Here is a 26,664-nt window from a genome sequence, read left to right as displayed (position 1 = left end):
GACGAGACGGGACAGGCTTTTAAAAATTCGAGACGAGACGAGATTGACCATGTGTCATAAGACAAACGAATATTTTCGAGACGAGACAGCATTTCCACGAGACGAGACACGCCAAAGTCTCGTCTCGTGGGCAACACTAGTTCTGAAGGGCCTCCGAAAAGTCCCAGAGGTGGTTAATCAATGACACAGGTATGTGTTCATATCAAGTAATCCAACTATTACCTTCGCAGTGTCGAAAATGAAGGGGGTACGCCCACTTTGTGACCACCCTATAGAGGTGTGGAGATCTTCAACCAGTAATGGGGTGGCGTGTGGTCAGAACGTCGAACCGCCAGCCGTTATAAGAGATATCCGTGACCGGTTACCCTACTCACTCGTAGCTACCCAATTTTCTCACGATGGTGGGTTGCCGCCGGTCGTATACACAGACCGAGCCCAGAGACTGAACCCAGGATTTTTTTTAATCCCAACGTTCCAAATAACAATTTCCTGACCAGATCGGGAAATTTTCGGTGTGGGAAATGATGGAAATTTATCGACACTGCAAATCTCGAATCCTACACGTCATTTCACAGTCTCACACGTTAATCCCCCTCCCCTTTCCGAGTATATTAAATTATTAACCAACATATCTGTTCATTCTATATACACACCTATTCATCGTATAAAATTTTCACAAAATTCTGCAACTGTAAACCTGTAGCCAAAATATATCCAGCTATGGCTTTATCTATATACATATTATTACTTATATCTTTGTCGTATCATTACATTTTTCAAAAAATTTCTCGCCTATTTCATTGCGTATTGCAGAATTCACAAAATTTCAAAGAAGTTCAAAAGGTGACCAGAGAATCGGCGTTCAAACAATCCGTGTTACAAATTGTGCAGAATGTAGAGTTTAGATATATGAAGTGCAACAACGAAGGAGAGTTCTTGATGGAAAGAACAGATGTCGCTTGACAGTGCGCTTCCTTCCTTCTTAAAATGCATGGTGTAAAAAAATTATAATCTTTGCAGATCTAAATACAATATTGTGCATAGTATTTTAAATGTTTTAATCTCTGTTATTTGATATATTTGAAGATATGAAAAAAGCACAAAAAGCAAGTAGTGTAATTGATGCTACTATTGGCGCGATAAATGATGAACCCCCCTCAGGCAGATTTGCCTACACTTAAAACTTGCTCAACATGCCCATATGAGCTTTTTGCTCAAGTGTGGTACTCCGTCTAATCCAAGATTTTTGTAAAAATGCCCTCAGGAATTTCCTGTGAAATGATGAGACCCCTGAGATTGATTTGACTACACTTGCAAAAGCCACATCTGTGAGATTGTTGTTCATAAGCTTGTCAAAAATATGCCCCTCTTGATATTTTTTTTTGGCTACACTTAAAACTAAGCCAAGATACACACACACACACACACACACACACACACACACACACACACACACACACACACACACACACACACACACACACACACACACACACACACACACACACACACACACACACACACAAAGCACATTGTTGAACCCAACTGATATTTTTTATTAAGTATAGAGTTTTGATTTGAACCCCAAGAAATTTTATATAAATACCAAAGCCAAAAATATTCACACACATACACACACTAAATATACAAAACACACTGCTGAACCCAACTGATATTTTTTTATTAAGCATAGAATTTTGATTTGAACCCCAAGAAATTTTATATAATAAACCAACAACAAAAATGCCTAATCAAAAATATTGTAATCAATGCAATAAGAATATATCCAGCCCCAATTGGGTTAAGCACCAAAAGAATTGTAATCCAGGCAAAAGCAGAATTCTCACAAAAACATGCCCAAAATGCTATAGAAAATATAACATGAAATATTTCACTTATGCTTGTTCTGCACAGTCATCAACATTTCCAAACAAAATTGAATGGAAATATTTGTGTGATTGCCCTGTATAACTTAGATTGCAAGGCCATATTTTCTAATTCTCTAGACCAGGAGCTAGACCCTGTGCACCAGAAACGGGCCATAAAATGCCTCTCCACAAATTATGTGAGCATCATGGAGCACACAATACACTTTACAATTTTGAGAATCTCAATTTAAATTCAGGAACAAGAGATTTGGATTTGATGTATCTGGAAATATCCCTTTTTTCAAAAAATGTTTGCATCTTGAATCAACCTGCAAACAATATTACATGTTAGGCTGGGCTATCTCAACAGCAGAGGCATGCAGCTTAGTGGTTTCCCGCACTCACACTCTGTAAATACATTCCATGATTTTATTATCCTATTAAAGCACCCAATGCTGCAATTTTTAAATTTTTGCTGAAGAAGATACATGATTATCTCAGTCATGTTCAACATCTGAGAATTGTATGCATCAAAATATTGCAGGTGATGATTGAAATCTGCACCACTATACAACATCTCACTGTCTGTTGTGACAAATTCTGACCTATGGAACCTGTCCATATGCATCAGCAAAAATCTGAAATGTTTCCAGTTTGAGCTCTGATTGGGAAGGATCTCAAAATCATAGAATCTCCCCACACTTGCATGATTTGAAAACCATCCGCCATAATAGGAAAAATCAATATAATAATAAAAAACAACAAACTGTCCCACAATTCTCCTGCAAGAATTATACTTGTGGCACTCAAAATCAGTGATGTATCTCAAGTTTAGATATTTGAAGCTTTGTGTGCTGTACAGTGCCCAGTGGAACTCTGTCTTATTGTTGATTGAAAATATTGAGAATCTAATTTTGAAATCAGGAATAAGAGATTCAGACCTAATATATTTTGCAACATTTCTTCTATCAAAAAATGACATGTAGCTATTACTCCAAGAATATGTGAATATTGCTCCTACCCAAAAAACTGTGCACAAGACCCAAACTGAACAATCCCTGTTGTGGAAATTGGTACTCACAACAAAATCCAACCCAGAATATATGAATCCTACGTTTGTAGTTATAAACTCAAATATGTCAAAATAACATTTAACAATATTATGATTGAGTTTGAAGTCTGATCAAAGGGCATATATAAATTGTACATGCATTTGTGAACCATGTAATTGTTCCTGAAGCCCAACAATTCTCTTATGTGTGAATTCAACCTTTCCCAAATATCCCAGATTCAGGAATCATACAATTCTGGCATATCTATTATCATAGATTTATCAACATGACTACTGTATATTCTTAATTTTAATAGCATCTGGAATTTTATCATAATCTACATATATACTCTGCTCATCCATGTTGAAATTGACGGGTGTGCAGGGCTTATTGTACAGGCCGGGATCCTTTAATTTCATATCATGTTACATGTTGCTTGCAGGTTGATAGATCTCAACAGGTTCTATGTTGAAACTGCCGGGTGTGCAGGGCTTATTGTACAGGCCGGGATCCTTGGATCTTCTACCCTGTTGCATGTTGCTTGCAGGTTGAATTCATGTCCACTGTCAAGCAACCATCTGAACTCTGTTTCATTCCTAACTGCAAACAGATCATATTCCCGACAAGTCAGAAAAAAAAAAAAACAAGCCTGAAATCACACAGCAGTGAATCTGATTTTATGTATTTTGAGAGGTTCCTCCTGTCAAAAAACATTCCTACATTAACTGCTCTATAGATATGTTAAGATTCGAAGGTTGCAGAAAATTGCACCTCAAAGGTTCAAAATATCTTAAATCATGAAATTTTATCTTCTGGCTCAGCAGATACAGAATAATCTCATTTGCATTGATAACACTTGTGATGTATTTTCCTCCCCTAACAAAATCCACACCAGAAAACACCAAGCCTGTATCTGTAGTTACAAATTCAAAATCATCATAAGATTTCAAATGAATATCACAATTTAAATGTTTCCAGTTCTCAGATATGTTAAATGGGATATTAAAACAATACAGTGCTTCAAAATATTTTGTTGTGAACCAGTAATTTTTTCTGTAACAATCATAAAAACCTACAAAGAGCCCAACAATTCTCCTGTGCAGCAGATATATGTATTGTTCCTTCCTGCCCAACAATCCCAGATGCATGCTTCCAAATTCACGGCCACAGTCAAGCACCCACCTGAATTCTGTCTCATTTCTAACAGCAAACACATCATATTCACATAAATTGGAAAATACAAGCTTGAACCTATCTACAAGTGATTCTGATTTTACATATTGTGACAAGTTCCTTCTGTCAAAAAACATAGTGCAATCAGTGCTGTGTGTCATCCCTCTAGGACAATGACACATTCAAAAATGCAATGCTGTAATTTTTTAAGGGCATGTTCAACACTATGCCTGAGGATATTGTTCCTCTGCTGCTGATAATCTCTGTTTATTTCCAAATCCCACTGCCGGGGATACATGTTTGATTGTTTGCATTGCGGGATTGATTCCCACTGTACCAACCTATGTATGTATTATTGGGAGTTTAGATAATTGTTTCCCGCACCTGCATGTTTCATTCCAAGAGGTTTTGTCTAGGCACAGTGCAAGGCACTTACTGCTGCAATTTCTGAATTTTTGCTTCAGAAAATACAGAACAAGCTCATTCAGGCATTTGTGCTTTAAATACCCAACAAGATCCGGGTGGAAATCATCTGCACTGAACAAGTGCCCATCATCTGTGGTCACAAATTCAATATTCCTATTAAACAGATTGGGATTGGAAATTATTCTGTTCAAAAATTTAAAATGCACCCAATTTAAGCTCTGATCAGCCATGAGCTCTAAATCATAATCTTCATACCCATCACAACAATTGCTGTACCAACATTCATCAAACAATTTCAACCTGCAGAAATAATAATAGCTCCCAGTGTGGTGATGCACAAACAATCCACAAATTCTCTTAAACTTGTTGTACATACATTTTTCAAACTTGCTGATGCTCTTCAGTGACAAGTATTGAAAATTCTTGTCACTATCAAGCACCCAGTGCATTTCAGTCTCATTCTGAACTGTAAACAGGTCATACTCGGACAGGTTCAGGAACCTAAGCCTAAAATCCCCGACAAGTGATTTAGATTTAATGTATTTTGAAATTGATCTCCTGTCAAAAAATTCTGCATTATGACAGGCACAATGGCATTGTGAACAATCCCCTGCCGCATTGGCATGTATTTTGTATGTTGTGTGCTTCAAGTGACAGGCATATGCATTCATGCTCAGAGTTTTTAAATTTTTGCCTAAACTTAAACATGAGAATTTCATTGAAGTTTGTATGTTTTAAAAATTTGCTCATGCCTGGCTTAAAATCTTCAGGTAGGTATAAATTGCCCTCATCTGTAGTGACATATTCAAGAGGATTCAGGTCCACATAAACTCTGTTTGAGATTTTATAATGGACCCAGTTTAGACTCTGCGGCATAATTATGTCCATTCTGTGCACAAAACAATTCTTATTGCAATTGTTGTACCAGTAATCATCATACATTGCAAATCCACAATGCCAATGATAACACTCTACAGAATAATGCACAAAAAATCCAACAATTCTTTTGCATGTATTGAACATGGATATTTCAAATCTTGTCAGGGATTTCAGGGACAGGTAGTGAAAAGCAAAATCACTTGAAAGCACCCACTGCATCTCAGTTTCATTCTGCACAGAGAACAGGTCATGCTCAGAGAGTCCAGAGAACCTATGCCTGAAATCCCCAACAAGTGATTCTGATTTTATGTATTTGTAAATAGATCTTCTGTCAAAAAATTCCATACTTTTGATTCAATCTTTTCTCCCATTGCTCTGCTTTCCCTGCTGTTTCTGCTCTCTCTCTGCTGTTTCTGCTCTATCTGAAATTAAATTTTTAATCTAGATAATTGTTTCCCACAATTGCATGTTCCGCAGAGATTGCTCCCACCTAGAATCTTTGCAATGCAATCAGAGTCACAGTGTTTGAATTTTTCTCTTATGAAATACATAATAATCTCATTCAAGTATATATCAATTTCAAAATACATTAAATCTAAATCACTTGTCGGGGATTTTAGGCTTAGGTTCCTGAACCTGTCCGAGTATGACCTGTTTACAGTTCAGAATGAGACTGAAATGCACTGGGTGCTTGATAGTGACAAGAATTTTCAATACTTGTCACTGAAGAGCATCAGCAAGTTTGAAAAATGTATGTACAACAAGTTTAAGAGAATTTGTGGATTGTTTGTGCATCACCACACTGGGAGCTATTATTATTTCTGCAGGTTGAAATTGTTTGATGAATGTTGGTACAGCAATTGTTGTGATGGGTATGAAGATTATGATTTAGAGCTCATGGCTGATCAGAGCTTAAATTGGGTGCATTTTAAATTTTTGAACAGAATAATTTCCAATCCCAATCTGTTTAATAGGAATATTGAATTTGTGACCACAGATGATGGGCACTTGTTCAGTGCAGATGATTTCCACCCGGATCTTGTTGGGTATTTAAAGCACAAATGCCTGAATGAGCTTGTTCTGTATTTTCTGAAGCAAAAATTCAGAAATTGCAGCAGTAAGTGCCTTGCACTGTGCCTAGACAAAACCTCTTGGAATGAAACATGCAGGTGCGGGAAACAATTATCTAAACTCCCAATAATACATACATAGGTTGGTACAGTGGGAATCAATCCCGCAATGCAAACAATCAAACATGTATCCCCGGCAGTGGGATTTGGAAATAAACAGAGATTATCAGCAGCAGAGGAACAATATCCTCAGGCATAGTGTTGAACATGCCCTTAAAAAATTACAGCATTGCATTTTTGAATGTGTCATTGTCCTAGAGGGATGACACACAGCACTGATTGCACTATGTTTTTTGACAGAAGGAACTTGTCACAATATGTAAAATCAGAATCACTTGTAGATAGGTTCAAGCTTGTATTTTCCAATTTATGTGAATATGATGTGTTTGCTGTTAGAAATGAGACAGAATTCAGGTGGGTGCTTGACTGTGGCCGTGAATTTGGAAGCATGCATCTGGGATTGTTGGGCAGGAAGGAACAATACATATATCTGCTGCACAGGAGAATTGTTGGGCTCTTTGTAGGTTTTTATGATTGTTACAGAAAAAATTACTGGTTCACAACAAAATATTTTGAAGCACTGTATTGTTTTAATATCCCATTTAACATATCTGAGAACTGGAAACATTTAAATTGTGATATTCATTTGAAATCTTATGATGATTTTGAATTTGTAACTACAGATACAGGCTTGGTGTTTTCTGGTGTGGATTTTGTTAGGGGAGGAAAATACATCACAAGTGTTATCAATGCAAATGAGATTATTCTGTATCTGCTGAGCCAGAAGATAAAATTTCATGATTTAAGATATCTTGAACCTTTGAGGTGCAATTTTCTGCAACCTTCAAATCTTAACATATCTATAGAGCAGTTAATGTAGGAATGTTTTTTGACAGGAGGAACCTCTCAAAATACATAAAATCAGATTCACTGCTGTGTGATTTCAGGCTTGTTTTTTTTTTTTTCTGACTTGTCGGGAATATGATCTGTTTGCAGTTAGGAATGAAACAGAGTTCAGGTGGTTGCTTGACAGTGGACATGAATTCAACCTGCAAGCAACATGCAACAGGGTAGAAGATCCAAGGATCCCGGCCTGTACAATAAGCCCTGCACACCCGGCAGTTTCAACATAGAACCTGTTGAGATCTATCAACCTGCAAGCAACATGTAACATGATATGAAATTAAAGGATCCCGGCCTGTACAATAAGCCCTGCACACCCGGCAATTTCAACATAGAACCTGTTGAGATCGATCAGCCCCCAAGCAACATGCAACAGGGTAAGAAATTCAAGGATCCAGGCCTCTACAATAAGCCCTGCACACCCGTCAATTTCAACATGGATGAGCAGAGTATATATGTAGATTATGATAAAATTCCAGATGCTATTAAAATTAAGAATAAACAGTAGTCATGTTGATAAATCTATGATAATAGATATGCCAGAATTGTATGATTCCTGAATCTGGGATATTTGGGAAAGGTTGAATTCACACATAAGAGAATTGTTGGGCTTCAGGAACAATTACTTGGTTCACAAATGCATGTACAATTTATATATGCCCTTTGATCAGTTCAAACTCAATCATAATATTGTTAAATGTTATTTTGACATATTTGAGTTTATAACTACAAACGTAGGATTCATATATTCTGGGTTGGATTTTGTTGTGAGTACCAATTTCCACAACAGGGATTGTTCAGTTTGGGTCTTGTGCACAGTTTTTTGGGTAGGAGCAATATTCACATATTCTTGGAGTAATAGCTACATGTCATTTTTTGATAGAAGAAATGTTGCAAAATATATTAGGTCTGAATCTCTTATTCCTGATTTCAAAATTAGATTCTCAATATTTTCAATCAACAATAAGACAGAGTTCCGCTGGGCACTGCACAGCACACAAAGCTTCAAATATCTAAACTTGAGATACATCACTGATTTTGAGTGCCACAAGTATAATTCTTGCAGGAGAATTGTGGGACAGTTTGTTGTTTTTTTATTATTATATTGATTTTTCCTATTATGGCGGATGGTTTTCAAATCATGCAAGTGTGGGGAGATTCTATGATTTTGAGATCCTTCCCAATCAGAGCTCAAACTGGAAACATTTCAGATTTTTGCTGATGCATCTGGACAGGTTCCATAGGTCAGAATTTGTCACAACAGATAGTGAGATGTTGTATAGTGGTGCAGATTTCAATCATCACCTGCAATATTTTGATGCATACAATTCTCAGATGTTGAACATGACTGAGATAATCATGTATCTTCTTCAGCAAAAATTTAAAAATTGCAGCATTGGGTGCTTTAATAGGATAATAAAATCATGGAATGTATTTACAGAGTGTGAGTGCGGGAAACCACTAAGCTGCATGCCTCTGCTGTTGAGATAGCCCAGCCTAACATGTAATATTGTTTGCAGGTTGATTCAAGATGCAAACATTTTTTGAAAAAAGGGATATTTCCAGATACATCAAATCCAAATCTCTTGTTCCTGAATTTAAATTGAGATTCTCAAAATTGTAAAGTGTATTGTGTGCTCCATGATGCTCACATAATTTGTGGAGAGGCATTTTATGGCCCGTTTCTGGTGCACAGGGTCTAGCTCCTGGTCTAGAAAATTACAAAATATGGCCTTGCAATCTAAGTTATACAGGGCAATCACACAAATATTTCCATTCAATTTTGTTTGGAAATGTTGATGACTGTGCAGAACAAGCATAAGTGAAATATTTCATGTTATATTTTCTATAGCATTTTGGGCATGTTTTTGTGAGAATTCTGCTTTTGCCTGGATTACAATTCTTTTGGTGCTTAACCCAATTGGGGCTGGATATATTCTTATTGCATTGATTACAATATTTTTGATTAGGCATTTTTGTTGTTGGTTTATTATATAAAATTTCTTGGGGTTCAAATCAAAATTCTATGCTTAATAAAAAAATATCAGTTGGGTTCAGCAGTGTGTTTTGTATATTTAGTGTGTGTATGTGTGTGAATATTTTTGGCTTTGGTATTTATATAAAATTTCTTGGGGTTCAAATCAAAACTCTATACTTAATAAAAAATATCAGTTGGGTTCAACAATGTGCTTTGTGTGTGTGTGTGTGTGTGTGTGTATCTTGGCTTAGTTTTAAGTGTAGCCAAAAAAAATATCAAGAGGGGTATATTTTTGACAAGATTATGGACAACAATCTCACAGATGTGGCTTTTGCAAGTGTAGTCAAATCAATCTCAGGGGGCTCATCATTTCACAGGAAATTCCTGAGGGCATTTTTACAAAAATCTTGGATTAGACGGAGTACCACACTTGAGCAAAAAGCTCATATGGGCATGTTGAGCAAGTTTTAAGTGTAGGCAAATCTGCCTGAGGGGGGTTCATCATTTATCGCGCCAATAGTAGCATCAATTACACTACTAAAGCATTAAGCATAAAGTGTAAAATAATAACGTAAAGTATAAAATCCGAGGGAGAGAGCGTGAGTCCAACATGGCAACAGCGCCCTGACTAGGCGTGACCTTGAGGCTCGAATTTTTCTGTTCCGCAGTATAGTTGCAAAATGCTTGTATAACATTTTCTAGTTGTGTAATTCTCTAATGCCACTTTTTTGTAATTTGGTTATCTCTTTTATCTTGTATACTTAAGTACACTATATAATTTGTTAATGTAATCCTACAGAACAATTTTTAACATATATAAAATAGAAAGATAGGCTATAAGCAAATTATAACAATGACGACAATGATAAAATTATGAAACAACAGTATCGATACAATTGCAGCTCATTGTTGTCGATCGTTATGGAAGCATTCTAAATGATCCTTGGAACTGTCGTCAGTCAGACATTAAGGTAAGACATATACTATATGCCTACTTTGTTTAAGTTTTTCTGAGTTTCATTTTTTTGTTTTAAGTCCACTTTATGCATAGATAGGCTAATCGGGACTGGACCTACAATTTAATGTTTCATCGAACCTTGATTACAAGGCGACGACGTTACCACTAACGAGGAGGCCTACTGTTGAAACCAGAAGTCATTATCAAGCTTTGTATCATTAAATTCTTTCTTGTGGATTCCTTTGTTTAGATGATTCTAAACATATATATTTTCTTTTAATTTTTTAAAACTCATTACAATTTAGTCTATATTCCACGTTTGATTTTGCCTCCGTTATTGAATCTATTTTTAGGCCCGTAGACTAATGCGTTTTTGGATATTTTCTTCTTAATGCCATGGTTTATAATATATACATCCTACAAATTTTGAAATGAAGAAAGAAAAATTCATTAAAAATAATATAGGCATAGGGAATATTCGAAGATTCGTAATTTGCATTTCTGATTTTTAAAAAAAGTTTAGTATATTTAAGTATATTTCAGTTAACTCTTAGTATCTGAAGACATTTTTAAAAACTTACTATTTCTGCTACTTTGGGAAACAGAAAATTCTAGCAGTTACCAGAATATAAATCTAGATCGAAACTTATTATTATTAAAATTATTATAATTATAATTAAAATAAATGATGTGTGCGGTAGGTTCTCAGTAGAAAAATGTCTAACATAAATTATTTAACTCTGCTTGAAAAGAAAAATACATCGTTGTAAACTATGTACAGGGTGTCTCAAAAGTAATAACGCAAACTGCAGGTGCAAGTACACGATAATAGAAGCAAAAAAGTCTTAGTAAACATGGGTCTGCAAACGAACCGTTTTCGAGATAATCGCGAATGTGTGGGTACAAGACGTCACTGACTTCAGTTTTTGTAAAAGTCGTCCTAGTTGGTAAAATACCAATAATACAGTATGAAAAATCAGGAGATCTCATTGCTTTTATTAAACATTCTACTTACTTTAACAAGGAATACAGCACTACTTTAGTATGTTCTACGTTACAATTACTGTACACTTGTACCTGTTAAAGAAGGTGTTCAAAGTGTCGTCCTTCCATCTGGATGCAATACTGTACGTGATTCCGCATTGAGTTTCGAAATCTTTCGAACACCTTCGGATCATTTTGGAATTGGTCACAAGCATTTACAATTCTCTGTTCCAGTTCTTCAACCGTGTCAATGGGAGTGTTGTACACTACGCTTTTGAGGTGACCCCAGACACAAAAATCCAAAGGATTTAGATCTGGTGACCTTGGAGGAAACTGTACAGGCCCGCCTCGACCTATCCATCTTTGATGATATCTGCGTGTTAGATGTAGTCTCACAGCGGCAGCAAAATGTGCCGGTGCTCTATCATGCATGTACCACATACTCTGACGTGGATCAAGGGGAACATTCTCAAGCAATCCTGGAAGATCATGCCGCAAAAACCGAAGGTACCTCGGTCCATTGAGTCTTCTTGGCAGAATGTGTGGTCCAATGAGACGATCACTTAGTACCCCAAACCACACATTCAATGAGAAACGTTGCTGATGTGGTGTGGGTTTAGTACACTCTAAACATGAGAATTATGAAAATTAAAAATACCATCGCGTGTGAACCCCGCTTAGTCTGTAAATAAAATGTTACTTGCAAAACGAGGGTTGAGTACAACCTGGTGTTGCATCCACTGACAAAACGTCGCTCTAGGAACCCAATCCGTATCACTGAGACACTGAACTCGTTGGAGGTGGTAAGGGTAGAGTGAATTGCGATGTAAAATTCTCCATACACTAATGCGGCTTACTGTCACATGTGTGGCAATTCTCCTCGTCGAGGTTCCTGGAGAGTGTTTTGTATTTTGTATTGTACATTTAAGTAAAATTTACAAAATATTTTAAAATCCGACTGATATCTCAGAAAGAAAATAATTTGAATTTAACTTTTCTTGCTTTCATTGGAGCAAAATCTTATATTATCCTTACCTCTGCCAAGTTTGACGCATATTCTGATTTTGTTGTCTCTCTAACAAAAGCATGACTGGCGTCCTAGACTTCAGCGCCCCCTAGCCTACCCCTCGCTACGGGCCTGCTTTTGTTAATCAATTTCTACTCCTGCTTAACGTTTCAACTCAATCAATCAATTATCTGTCATGTCATAAAACTAACTAGCTCCGTTGTTGTGGTTTATTTTTTTCTTTAGATGTTGGGTCTATAGAGAAATAAACAAAATATCTTCTTTGAAAATTTTTGTTATTGAACCTTCTCTTATATTATGCGTAATGTGTGTTCAAATCCTCCATCTTTTTACGAATTATGATTTATTTAAGTTGTTACGTTAAGTTAAAAAAATCTGCAAAACTCATTTCTATATATTTGCTGGGCTTTATATTATCCTTATTGGCTTCAGTTCAAAACTCTCTCAGAAAATTATATAAATTCGTCCAAATAATGAGTTTTCCATTTTGTCTCCAGATATTTTTTTCCTTTTATCTTTGCGACTAAGGACCTTCTCTCGCGCAAGCTCCTGAACACTATGTTCATTAAGAACCTACCCTACTGTGGTTCGGGAGGGTGTGGGGGGATCGTGCAAGATAAAAATAATTGTTTGCATGCTGTATATCATCAGTTTATTGGACGCTCATGCTTCCAATCGAGCAACTAATCTGATTTTTCTTGACTTCATGGATTGTTTTTACATACTTAAAAATATCCAAAATTGCGGAAATTGTATTCTAAATAAAGTGCTACACACGCACGCACGCACGCACGCACACACACACACACGCACACAGAGACAGACAAAAAAAATAGTGCTCAACAAATATTTCAATCCAAAATAGTTGAAATGCACTATTCATTTAATTAAAAAATGAAATCATGAAGTGAAAACATTATTTCATATGAAACACTAAATTCACTACAGCGTCAACATTCGGTGAAAAGTAAACAATAGATAATTTTGACAGAGTCAGTGGCGCGATTAGATGGGGCAGTTGAATACCTAATTTTTGCCACTTTTTGCCTCGCACTGCCCTACTCACTGGCATCAACGTTGTCATTACCGAGACTGACCACTATTCACTTCGTAAAAGCCAAGATCGCACCTTAGCTTTTCACAGTTGAAATTTTGATAAAAAGTGGGGCTCATTTTAGGGCCAACACGGTACTACTGATCAATGCATTCTTTGTTTAATTTTCAGGGGAATTGCCGTATTGTGTTCGGAGAGAAATATGGCTGGGAAGCGTTTGCACGATGCTGTGGGCGACAACAACGAGGCTGTGGACCAAGGTGAGTGTAAATCTGTGACGTTCAACCAGGGACGTAGCTAGGTTGATCAGTTTGGGGGGGCCCAAACGTAAGATTTTATCTATCAAAGTATTATAAATTAACAAACTATTTATACTACACCATATAGGCCTATGCTTTATACATACATTCATTATAAATGTGTGTGTGTGTGTGTGTGTGTGTGTGTGTGTGTGTGTGTGTGTATATATATAGTCTTGGAAAGAAAAAGATGAAGGGCCCCCTCGGTGGCGCATGGTAGCATCGTTGCCTTGTAATCAAGGGGTTCCGGGTCGATACCCGGTGGATGGTCATAGTGGTTCGGATCCCACTTTACACTAGAACCAGTCCCGATTAGCCTTACTGTGTATAAAGTGGACTTAAAACGCCAACTCAATCAATCAATAAATTGGAAAGGGACATCATTTTCTTCTGTAGCCCCCAACAGTCTACGGATATACTCTCGCGAAATACACAGCCATTATTCGGGAAACTAAATGCAGAATGAACTCATTAGCTTAATGACTTATACACCAAGAACAATGTTATTAGTCTTTAGATTTGTAAATTTGCTGGAGAAAAATTGAGAAGTAGATAAAACCCTTTTCCGTGGTTTTAGATATAAAGTGCTGGAACCAGGTTTACAAGTATTGGCAACAGTGCAAATATGAAATGTGTGCGTAATGAGTTCAAGCTAGGCATCTCATGTATACAGTCCATACCGGAATCGAATCCGGCATCTCTTAGTTAAAGGGCGGGCCCAAGTCTTCTATGGCATCTGATTGTTCACTTGGGAAATGATGACGATAAGAAATTATATTTCTTATTATTTCTTAAAATTAATCTTATTTGTGTGTGGAAAACTGAATATATGATGGCACTGGATAAAACAAAGTTCCCACACGCTCAAATAATTACGCTCTCGTCTTTGGTTCGGCAGGTTCAACAACCGGCCCGGTTCGACTCCCGATGGAGGCACATAGTTGTTCGGATCTCACTTTAAACTGTAGGTCTAGTCCCGATTAGCCTTACTGTGCATAAAGTGGACATAAAACACCAGTTCAATTAATCAATCAATCGAAAGGTTCAAGGTTCGATCGCTGGTGGTCAGGCCGGTAGCCAGAATTTGATTTCGGAAGAGGCTTATCCCTTATCGGCAGCCACCAGCTAATGGCGAAAAGGTTGGGGGGAGGGGTAAATGCGCTGAAGATGAATTTATTGTTGTATTGCAACTACCATATACAAGATGTTTAATCCTGTTAATGAAGTAAATTTAATTACTATTACACATTATTAAAATCAGATATTTGTAGGATTTCGGGAAAGGACTGCAGCTACCAAGCCCCTTCCCTGGGCATGTGCCTGCTTGTATTAGTTCCAAAATTTCTGTGCTGTTCCAACATCGTGAGGACAATTTGGGAAGTACTTGAAAGCGATATGGAAGCAAATTCTGCTCTCGAAACTATGGGATTCGATGTGATGACTACGTGCAACCAAATTTTAAAAAAAACTCTTCACAGGCCTTGTCCCTCGATATTAATTTTACTGACTAATTGCAAGTTTTTCTTGGCCTCCTCGATGACGCAGTGGTAGCGTCGCCGCCTTGCAATCAAGGGGTCCCGGATTTGATACCCGGTGGAGGCATATAGTGGTTCGGATCCCCGATTAGCCTTACTGTGCATACAGTGGACTTAAAACACGAACTCGATAATTGGAAGGTTTTAGAACTAAACATGGCTTTTTATGCATCGTACAACTTTGCTTCTTTTCACCCTACTTTTACAGTTTTTCTTCCTAAGAATTCCACTGAGTATAACACGCTACAAAACCAGAGGTCCAAGGTTCGGACATTGGACATGCATGGTTGTATCATGTCTGTCCCATCGTCATTCCTTCGGCTCATCATTCAACCTCATCGTCGCATTTAACCCAAGAGATAGAAAAGCGGCGTAATATATAAATATATAAATGATTGATTTGGTTTATTTTACTTCGCTTTTCTGACACTTTTTGGCTAATCGTGAAGATGACAATGAGTGATGTGAAATTGATGAGAGGACCATCATAAAGAACACATACGCACAGTCCGGGATTCGAACCAGGACCCCTGGCATCGTAATGCACTTTGTTAACCACTGCACAAAAAATAGAAACAGAAAATGCTTGATAAGTTATTTGCTTCTCCATAACTCATGATCATATTAAAAAACAATTGCTACATACCAAGTTTCCTTCCTTAATTGAAACGTGGTTTATTCTTCATTATACATGAGATCAACCACCCTGGGAGTCGAACCCAGGATCTTGTGTGGTAGTCAGATTCTTTTAGAACGTCAATATGTTGGACATTTGGTCGATCAGTCGATCCTGATCCATTGTTTCCAGAGGAAGACAATATGGCAGCTTTTCATTCGACATTTTACTCGCGATGTAGGAAAACGAGATCACAAACACTCCTTGCAGGGCAGGTCATTAGCAGGAGCGTTGAGTGCATGTGAGAAGAACCACTATGTCATTCATTCCTGCTCCGAAAAAGGGACAAGCAATAGAATTCTGTTCTTATAATTTAAAACGAATGGGGATATCTTTTCTGAACCATAAAATAATTAACGCAGAAAGTTGTAGCCACCGTAGCTAAATCTTCCGGTTTGTGTCGTCCTTTCGGCGCCCATGGAGCCAGTGCAGGGCCAGATGAAGAGAAAGTGCGGGTTTGGGGGATTCCTGGATCTGGTGTGCAGCAGGGAGGAAAAGTGCATTTTCAAAAGGTCTCAGACTTCCCTGACCGGGGCGGACCACAAAACCATTAACTGCATCCTATGCCAATACATCTGTTTGTGTTCAACAAGCAAGAAACAGGGAAATAAGAAAGAAATGCCTTGCTTGGGTTAGTGCTACTGAAAATTGAAGAAGTGTTTCAAACTGCAAGCAAAATTTACTGAAGAATTATTTTGCAATATTTATCATCAAAGTAAAAATTCCAGCAAATACAGAACAGTTTCCCGGGGCCAGGTGGACGTTTGCCGGGGCCAGTGCCCCCGCGTGCCCCCCCTAACGACGTCCCTGCGTTCAACCATAAATTACTTTTCTATCAGTGTCGTGCAGTGGAATTCGCTGGGAGAGGGAAAATTCTTTTTATCAAGACTTTCGTATTTTGCCGGATTAACCACACATTAAACAAAATGAAAGAAAGTTCAGGACCAAAGGAAATTAGGACCCCTTCCCCCAAAATAACATGCCTTTGGTACGCCACTAGTTTGTAGACAGGGCAACTATTTCCAGAAAACAAAAAACGATGTGTGTAAAATCACATTATCCGGTTAGGCTAATCGGTACTGAATCTACAGTTTAAAATGGAATATGTCCCATCATCACCATTGCATAATACGCATTTATATCTCCCTTCCTCATGTTTTACTGTATTGTCTCTCCATCCCCCTAGCCTCATCCATGCCAACCCCTTTCTTGCCACCATGCCCACCTTCTTGATGTACGCTACTTGTCCCCATTCCCGCGGTCCCCTTCTTTGGAGTTCGAGCGATCTCTTAGTTTCACATTCCGCTATTATTTCCTGCCCTATCTATATCCTCTAATCTTTGTTTCACTAATTGCAATGTCCCCTGGTCGACGTGTTCCCCCTCCCAGATCCATCCCAGTCCAATTTCGTATAGTTTACCTCTGATCTCTTTCGCCCATCTTTCCATTTCCTCCCCTTGTACCTGTTGCATCAGCGCTTGCCCTTTTACCGAGTTCTCTCTTCTCGATATTAATGTCGCCCAGTACTTAACCCTTCTGAACATACCCCACGTATTCTCCCTTACCAGTCCAAGTTCCCGTAGTACGCCGCAGTTTGCAGTGCCCATGCTGATATACAAAGCCCTCTTGTAAAATGTGCATTGGATTCTGTTTAGTACATCGCCCCCCTTTGCTCCCTATATCTCCACTCCAACCCGTACCCTATTGTCCCTATTAATAATTGTACGATACAGTTTTTCCACAAAATGTATATCGTATTTCTCCAATTTCCATACTGTCCGCATTATTTCATTTGTTATTGCCCCAGCCTTTCCTTGTACCGTTTGCATATGTCTTGTCCGTGTCACTGCCATAGTGAGAACTAATCCCAAGTATTTTATTCTTTTTACCCTTTCTAATTCTTGCCCTCTGAAAGTCCACCTTTCGTCTTTTCCATATACATATCCGTTCTTGAACACCATAATTTTTGTTTTTGTGAGATTTACTTGCAGTTTGGATTCTCTGCTGTATCTTTCCAACCCGTCCAGAGCTCTTTGTAGGCAGGCATTTGTCTCAGATCAGAACCACATCATCTGCGAACAGGAGCGCCGGTAACCTTGTCGTCCCGACCTTCGGGGTGTCGGCTTGTTCACCCTCTATATACGCCACTATATCATTTATATAGAGAGTGAAGAGCAGGGGTGACAGAACACATCCTTGCTTTACCCCCGCTTCCGATTTTCGTTTCTCTGTCACGGTATCCACTTGACACCGTACAGAGAATTCGACCCTTGAATATATTGCCTTTATTGAGTTTATCATCATGGCCGACATTCCTATTTCCCACAGTTTGTCCCAAAGTTTTTCTCTATTTACAGCATCGAATGCCTTTTGGAAGTCGACAAAACAAGTATATAGCTTCCCTCTCTTTTTCTTCAGGTTTTCTTCCATCAATGTTTGGAGTGTAAATATATTGTCCAACGTGGTGCTTTTATCTCTAAATCTGGTTTGTAATGGCGTTATTATGTCAGTCCATTTTTTTAATTTTCCAGTATAGTATGCTCGTGTAGAATTTACTCAATACTGGAAGTAACGAGACCCTCTATAGTTGTTTGGATTGTCCATATCCCCCTTTCCTTTGTAAATGGGACAGATGATAGACTGGTTCCAGCACTCGGGGAATAATCCCCTGTTGTACATATTATTAAATAAACGTGTAGCTACTCCCACCATATTGGGCCTTTGTAGTCCTGTTTTTACCATTTCCCCCAAAATTCCATCCGCCCCTGCAGCCTTCCCGCTTTTGAAGTCCGCTTTTCCGTCTCTGTTATTTCATTGTCTAGGACAGGAATATGTGTCCCCAGGATTGGTTGGAAAATTCCATTTACGCCATTGTTGATATGGTGGTTGCCAGCAGGCGAAGCGCCGCAAGCGATGAACAAATACTCTCTCCTGCAGGGCGCGCAAAGGTCGGGGAAGAGGGGGCGACACTCGGGAGGGATTCTTATTAACTTCCTATTTTGCCGGATTAACCACACATTAAACAAAAAGAAAGAAAGGCCAGGCTCTATGGTATTGTTGGTCCCTTTACTTCCCCTTAACTTCTTTATCACCCTTCTCCCTCATATCGCTCTACTGTCTTTTGTCTCCATTGCTGCTTCTAGCATCTCCGTATTTTTTTTTATTTTCCAATCTGCTTCGCCTGTTCTATGATTTGTTTATATTTTCTTCTGAGTTCTACATACAGATGTCTTTTATTTTCACTATTTAATATACTAAAATCTCTGTGCTTTTTGCAAAGCATTTTTTGTTTCCCTGCATTTTCCGTTGTACCACCCTCTTCTCGTTGGTTATTTTATTTTGTGCACTCGTATATGCCTCCCTGCTCTTGTTATAGTGTGCTGCAGCACACTCTTTCGGCTACTTTCCACCTTCCCATTTTCCATTTCTCTCTCTATTTGCTCTGCCATCATCAACGTAAGCCCGTCCCCCATGATTTCTCCCATCCTTTCCCTTTCCGCCTCGTTCCATTTAAATTTCGGAATTTTTCTAGTTTGTACCTCTTTTCCCCTTTTCTGTGCTCTCTGTTCTCCCAGGCTCACCTCATGTGGTTCTGATCTCAGTGACAATATGATTGGGAAGTGGTGCGAATCTATTCTGTCTCCTACATAGAAGTCCCCTCAGCTCCCCTATTATTTCCCTGGAACACATAGCACAATCAATGACACTTTTCCCCGATTGAGCTACAAATGTGTACTCCCCTCCCGATCTCCAAAATATTTCCCATTTAATATGTCTAGGTTCGTCGCTTCGCACATTTGTAATAGCTGCCTGCCGTCCGTATTAGTCTTATCCTTGCTTTTACTTCCCCTTCCCCCTCCCCTTCCGATATGACTTCTTCGTCTCCAATTCTGGCGTTCATATCTCCTAATATTATAATGCGTGCTGTTGGGTCGCTATCTGTTATATCCTCTACGTATTTTATTAAGTCCTCAAAGAATTTTTCTTAGTGAAATTTTGAATTTTTCGGTTGCCTGTAGGCTACTATTATATATAAATGCCAGTTTCCAATATTTATCCTTGACGCTAATAACCCCCTTACACCTGTATCTATCTCCTCCACGTTCTTCCTGATACCTTTCTCTTCAGGGGAATTGCCGTATTGTGTTCGGAGAGAAATATGGCTGGGGAGCGTTTGCACGATGCTGTGGGCGACAACCACCAGGCTGTGGACCAAGGTGAGTGATGAATGAACACTCACAAACATTCACGCACAGGGCAAGATTCGAACCCGGGACCCCTGGCGTCGTAGAGCTATGTGCTAACCACTCCGCCACCGGGACCGGCAAAATGTTATTTGAAAAGACGGATGTACTGAAGATCATTAATCGGCAAACTCTAAAGGACTGGTTAGAGTACAGTGCATATCACCATACTTTGTGTAAGTTATTTAGACTACACAGTGTTTATTTATTCTTAGTTAGTTTTCAAACATAAGTAGTATTTATCAGTGGCGAAGCTAAGGCGTAAATACTGGGTAGGCTGAAAATTGTGCTTACCTTATATTTTTTTTATACAGCAGGTCCATGCGTCCATGTCGCAAAAGTATCAATTACTCTTTCCTTGAAGCCTTGATCAATAGAAAGTTCTTGAACCAGTTTTTTTCACTGGCTATTGCACCGAGAGAACTTAATCTTGCATTTTTCATTGAATTACGGAGATAATTTTTACTCTCTTGAGGGTGCTCTTGAGGAAGCTGTTGTAACAGGGAATGTCAAGACCAACTTGATAAGTTGTGTTACTTCTTTGTAGATTGTTTGAAGATCATTGCTAACTAAATTTTAGAAGTTCTGCAGGAGGTAAATGCTTTTCTTCAACAGCATAGATATTCTTTAATTCATTTTCTAATTGTTCTTTGTTGAAAAATGTATATGTGGACAGAAGGTTATTTAATTTCATCACAGGAAAATGTAGTTTATATCCCCCAAAGCTATCTTGGTCTAGCAATTCAACAAATTTTATCTTTTCAGGATCTCCAAAACGTATTTCCATTTGTACAGTCAGTGTGTCCAAGATTTCGTAGGTTAAGCATCTGAGAGCCACGAAGTCTTGTTCATTTACACTTATTTCACTGCAAATCCTCTTTAAGAGTTTTCAACACATAATTTCACAGTATTATATTTTTATAACATTAATACACTATGTGACACACACACACACACAAACACACGCGCGCATGCACTTGAAGTAAATTAACATTCAACAATTCAGCGCGTGAACGACGCACTTTGCACAAGAAGACTAGAAGCACAACAGGTTGGTTCTGAGGCTAGCCGCTTTCACCCAGCGAATCGGCAGTCCCCTCCCCTCCCACCTACACAGAGCTCACGCTGTAGCTACCTTTTACCGTGAGAACCGAACGCGCTCTCCTCTTTCTGGCCTGACTGCCGAGACATCTGGAAGGATCGGCGGAACCAAACGTTCGGATTGCATAGTTTAATTCGTTTTAACGAACTTTGATTGTGACAGGGTACAACAACAATATAATTTAAACATTTTTTGGGTAGGCTAAGCCTCATAGGACCTCCGCCACTGATATTTATGAAGAAACCGTTTTTATATTATAATGTGTACATTTTGCCCTCCCGTCTTGTGCCGCTTTATGAAAATATCCCGTTATCTTGTTTTAAAAATCTGCTCATAAGCATATATAACCATGTTTTATCATGCATTTTCATGAAATTGAGCTTCAATCCCCCCGCAGGTGACGCAGAGATCAACAACCCTGAGAAGAGATTCCGGGCCCAAGCCAACGAAGAAGACCCTAAACCTGGTCTCTGTGGCATGCTACTGAAGGTAGATTTTTATCATAAACTAGCTGATTGCCAGGAGTTTTCCAGGTGTTAAATTAATTCTAACTATAGCGTAAAATGCAACTAATTTTATTTAGAGCTATTTAAAAGCATAAGTACAGTATACAAATTATATAGTACTATCTTTTACAAATTCACTATAATATAATTTTAACAACAATTTATGAGCAACATTTTTAGTTCCACCTCCAAGAGCAAGAATGAAAAAATGAAACTGCATTGGGAGTGTAACTATTCATCTTAGCGGCCCCGAAAACTATGGATTCCACTCTAATATCGGTCGTTTTACATGTCACCCCCTTCCCACCCCCACCCCTAGAGGTGCCAGAGGTATCTTGAAGTTGAACGGCATTTGGAGTGTCATTTCATCTTGGCGACCCAGAAAACTGTGGATTCCACACTAATATCGGTCGTTTTCGATTATTTTTACGTCACCCACTTCCCACCCCACCCCCTAGGGGGTGCCAGGGGTGTCTTGGAGTTGAACGGCATTGGGAGTGTCACTATTAATCTTGGCGACCCCGAAAACTATTGATTCCACTCTAATATCGGTCGTCTTACATGTCACCCAACCCACCCCGGGGGTGCCAGGGGTGTCTTGGAGTTAAACGGCATTGGAAGTGTCACTATTCATCATAGCGACCCTGGAAACTATGGATTCCACACTAATATCGGTCGTTTTGCATGTCACTCCCTTCCCCCACCCTAGGGGTGCCAGGGGTGTCTTGGAGTTGAACGGCATTGGGAGAGTCATTATTCATCTTGGCGACCCCGAAAACTGTGGATTCCACACTAATATCGGTAGTTTTCGATTTTTTTACATGCCACCCCCTTCCTACCCCCTACCTAGGGGTGCTAGGGGTGTCTTACCCCCTCAGTATTTCATTCCAGGTTGCAAGTTATATGTGTACCACGTTTGGTCATCTCGAATGCCACCAATTAGCTTAGCGACTCCAAAAACTATGGATTCGACACTAATCTTGGTCATTTTTGACATTTTAATTTTCACCCCCTCTCACCCCCATCCCGATAGGTGATGAACTTGAAGTGGAATGGTATTAGGAGTGTCACTATTCATCTTAGCGACCCCGAAAACTATGGATTTCACACTAATATCGGTCGTTTCAGATTATTTTTGTCACCCCCTCCCACCCCCACCCCTAGGGGTGCCAGGGGTGTCTTACCCCCACAGTATTTCTTTCGAGATTGCAACTGATACGTTTTCCAAGTTTGGTTGAAATCGCTCCAGGCGTTCGAGAGTTATGCGGGAACAAACATACACACATACTTCCATTTTTATATATTAGATTATAAAAACTATAAATGTAAAAATAATTTTGGAAAAAATTGTACAGTAGGAAAATATTATTTTCGATTCTAATGATATATGAATTGAATTTAATATTTTAATATAGCTCTCACAGAAAGCTGCTTATGTTATTTAGAAGACATTAAGAAGTTAAGAAAACATTTTGGAAGACGATAATGACATTAAGTAAACAGGACTTCCTGCAATGTATGATCATGGAATACGTATTGTTATTTAATACATATTTTAGAAAATTTGTGGCTCTTGCAATACAATTAAAGTTTATTTGTAAAAATTATAATTTAAATGAATAGCTATTATGCTGTGGAATGCAAATTCAGTGTTCACCAAATAATTATGCTTTCCCTGATTCCGGATTAATGGAAATCGTTGGTAGAAACCATAGGTGCGGGGAGGAAATTGCCACTAGGTTATCCTAGGCTACATCCTAGAGGCCGCACAAAAATGAGACGCTGAAGGGGCAGAAGTGAAAAAGACTATTGACTATTAAAATTCCTTAATATTGTGATAATTGAAATTAAATTAATTGACTTCAAACCTCTCATCCATAAGTTTGATGGCATGAAAGCCACAAAGAAATAGTTTTTAGTTAGTGTTCGCTTGTTAAATCTAAGTGTGTTATTTTATCGAAGTTTATTGAATAATTTTTTAATGAGATGACTATATTTTAAAATTTGCAAATGTTATTGATACAAAGTATGCAGTTATTGGAAGTAAAGTACCATGATAACAAAAATGTTAATAATAATGATAATACCGTAATAATAATGATGATGTCGGCAAGATCCAAAACAAAGGATAGAATAGGGCTTAGAGGCCCCATTTTTATAAATCCCCCACTGCATAGGCGCGAGTTAAGAGTTACTAATAACCAGTGGCGTAGCTTGGACATTTCGGGTGGGAACGCCAAGTCCGAAGGAAGGTCGGCCCTTTCTTGCTTAATAACTTACTTATGGTATTAGTCGCCACAGGTATTATTTGCCTGAGGTCAGCTGGGTTTTCAATAAAACATCATCCATGCATGTTTGAGCTAGAAAATTAGATGCCTCACTATGACACAAATGTTTTGATCTGGTGTTTTATACCTTTTTTCATACTTTTCTGCATGACGCAAGTCATTAAAAACCTACCTGAATCACAAGCGCCTCTGAATAACAGTAGACGTCATTGTTGTGGGTGATCCAACTACTGATTGATTTGGATTATTTTACTTCGCTTATCTACCACTTTTGGTTAATCGCGAATATGAATATGAGTGATGATTGTAACGAACCTGAGAGTTTATTTTATATTTGTAAGAAGTTAAGATTTTTAAATGTTTGTTACTTCAAATAATGTGCAAGTTGTCACAGACAATTATAGTTAGACTGATACAGTTGTAGTTGGAACTTTTATATATGTTTATAAAGACGTCAAAATCTGTTCGTGTTGACGTCACTTTCTCATCTCAGCCGAGGAAGTGAACCCACCTAAATGTTCCTCACCTGACGACAGACGGAGTTTGAAAAACAGGTGAAGGTGAAGAATAATAAGAACTTGGAAACGGAGAGAATTGAAGTATAGATTTTGGTTTTTCGAGTTTTCTTCTTGCCGATAAGTTGAAAGTAAACAATTAATTATGTAATTTGACTTTCGTTATATGTGAGTGAATTGCCCAACGTTAGTATTGAATGTTCTAGTGTTTTATTGGCAAGTGATTAGGATATATAAGCGATTATAAAACTGTGTTTAACTTTGAAAAGAATGTTGTGTTTTCTTTTCTACCTAGCAAGCCCTGATGAGTGATAAAAGCGTCTCATGTTCCCGACAAAAGTAGCAGCGGACTAACTTTGGAACGACTGGTGTCCAACTGGAGGACGTTGCGTGATATTGAAGGGACACTCACAAAGAACACCCGTGCTCACGCCGGGATTCGAATCAAGAGCCTCTGTCGTCTTGGCGCACTGTGCAAAACACTATGACACTGAGGTGGGCGGATGATCCAACTATCGTAAACTCAACTGACGTAACAGTGCCGATTAGTAATTCGTTTATTACATCTTGAGAATGTTGCATTTTAAAATAATTTTGTCCAGAGACCATTCGATGTTTAGAGTTTTCAAATGAATGCTAAACATTTCCATTCACACAATATTAAGCAGTTAGATACTAACGATATAATAATAATAATAATAATAATAATAAAAGAATAATTTTGCGGGTTAAGTGGTAGAGCAGCCACAGGCTGAATTTCTACCACAAGGAATTGACCAACTTATTTGACAAAACCTGTGTTGATCTTTTAGTTTTTAATGCACATCGCTGTTCGTGTGATAAATTATACAATGCAGTGGCCATTAGGAAGTGGTATATTTGAGTTTGGTAAAGTTACGTCAGTCAATATTGCGTATTGTAACATCACATAGCACGAGTGGCATGAGCGCGAAGAAGCGGGTAGGAATTCTACCGCTGTCGTCTGCTTCAGAAGGCAGGAAGGGTCACATGAACCAATCACGGTAGACCTCTGCTTCGTACGCTGGCGTACGGGAGAGTATTTACGCGCGTGCTGTAGAGATCCAAGCTTTCCCTCCAGAAAGACAGCAAGGAATATAGAGTCCTTTATGCCGAACCTGCTCGGCGTCCAGCCAGGAAAGGCATTGAAAAAAAATGTTAGAACGAGTTATGTTAGTGGAGCGTTGCAAGCGTATCGCGAAAAGTAGCTATTATAATGCCATGAAGAAAAATGACCTAAAAATTTTGAAATATTTGTAAAACAAATTTATAAACTACGAAAAATTCCAATTACAAATTAACGTTACAGTATCCATCACATGTTCATTGCGTATGGTAGTACAAGTAAGAAAGTTCACTTTTTGTCATCTTTCACACTTTAAGTACTCAGTTGATGTACACAACGAAAATCATATGCAAATTTTCAAAAGTGAATGATTGTCGGTTGTCTGACGAGAGCCTTGTACATGGAAAAATTTCTTTCGACTTCCACCGACACAAGAGGAGCGTACTTGAAATAAACAATATCACTTGCTGCTAAGTCACTTTCAATTCCATGGAATGCATATTATTTCCCTGACAAAATGTCCGATACAGAGCACAAAACTTTGTACCCCTTGTTTTTTAACAATAATCCGTCTGGCGACGATATACGTATTTACTGATAGAGGGGGAAATCACATTCTTTGAGCTGAATTGTTACACAACAGCTTGTATCAACAATACTGCACAGAATTTCTTTGTTTCTTCAAACACAGTCGTTCAGTGCGCTGAAGGCAATGAGACGAGAGTCTGGAACCTATCTCGTTCAAAGGGTTACATTTTTACGTAAAATGCCCCTTCTTTCACCAAAATGTAGAAAAAATTCATAATATGGCTTTTAAAAGGCCGAAGAATGACTTAAACGGTTTAAAAAGTTTTAAAAAATTACCTTTACTCTAAAAAGGGTAAAAAAAGTGCCCTAACAAAGGCATCCTTTTTTATTCACTTTCGTGTAAAACACATTCCTATCTACTTATGCAATGTTTCTGCCTTACCAAAAAAAGATGC

General features: G+C 38.3%; 1 protein-coding gene across 4 annotated transcripts in view; it reads left to right on the top strand.

Annotated features, from left to right (window-relative positions):
- Positions 1–26,664, top strand: part of LOC145985867 (E3 ubiquitin-protein ligase SIAH1B-like) — a 55,963-nt gene that overhangs the window by 23,980 nt on the left and 5,319 nt on the right. For 2 of the 4 annotated variants that reach the window (XM_083119974.1, XM_083119975.1), the window contains exons 3-5: positions 10,312–10,380; positions 13,604–13,692; positions 21,686–21,777. In XM_083119974.1, coding sequence (XP_082976100.1) covers positions 10,346–10,380; positions 13,604–13,692; positions 21,686–21,777 — 216 coding nt within the window. In that variant the 5' untranslated portion in view covers positions 10,312–10,345. Of the gene's footprint in view, positions 1–10,311; positions 10,381–13,603; positions 13,693–20,070; positions 20,160–21,685; positions 21,778–26,664 lie in introns of all 4 variants that reach the window. The other 2 variants (XM_083119978.1, XM_083119977.1) reach the window with 2 other exon arrangements.

The sequence above is a fragment of the Lepisma saccharinum genome, chromosome 3 (assembly GCF_977018435.1).
Source record: "Lepisma saccharinum chromosome 3, izLepSacc3.1, whole genome shotgun sequence".
NCBI classification, from domain to species: Eukaryota; Metazoa; Arthropoda; class Insecta; order Zygentoma; family Lepismatidae; genus Lepisma; species Lepisma saccharinum.
This window is presented reverse-complemented; position numbering and strand designations above follow the sequence as displayed.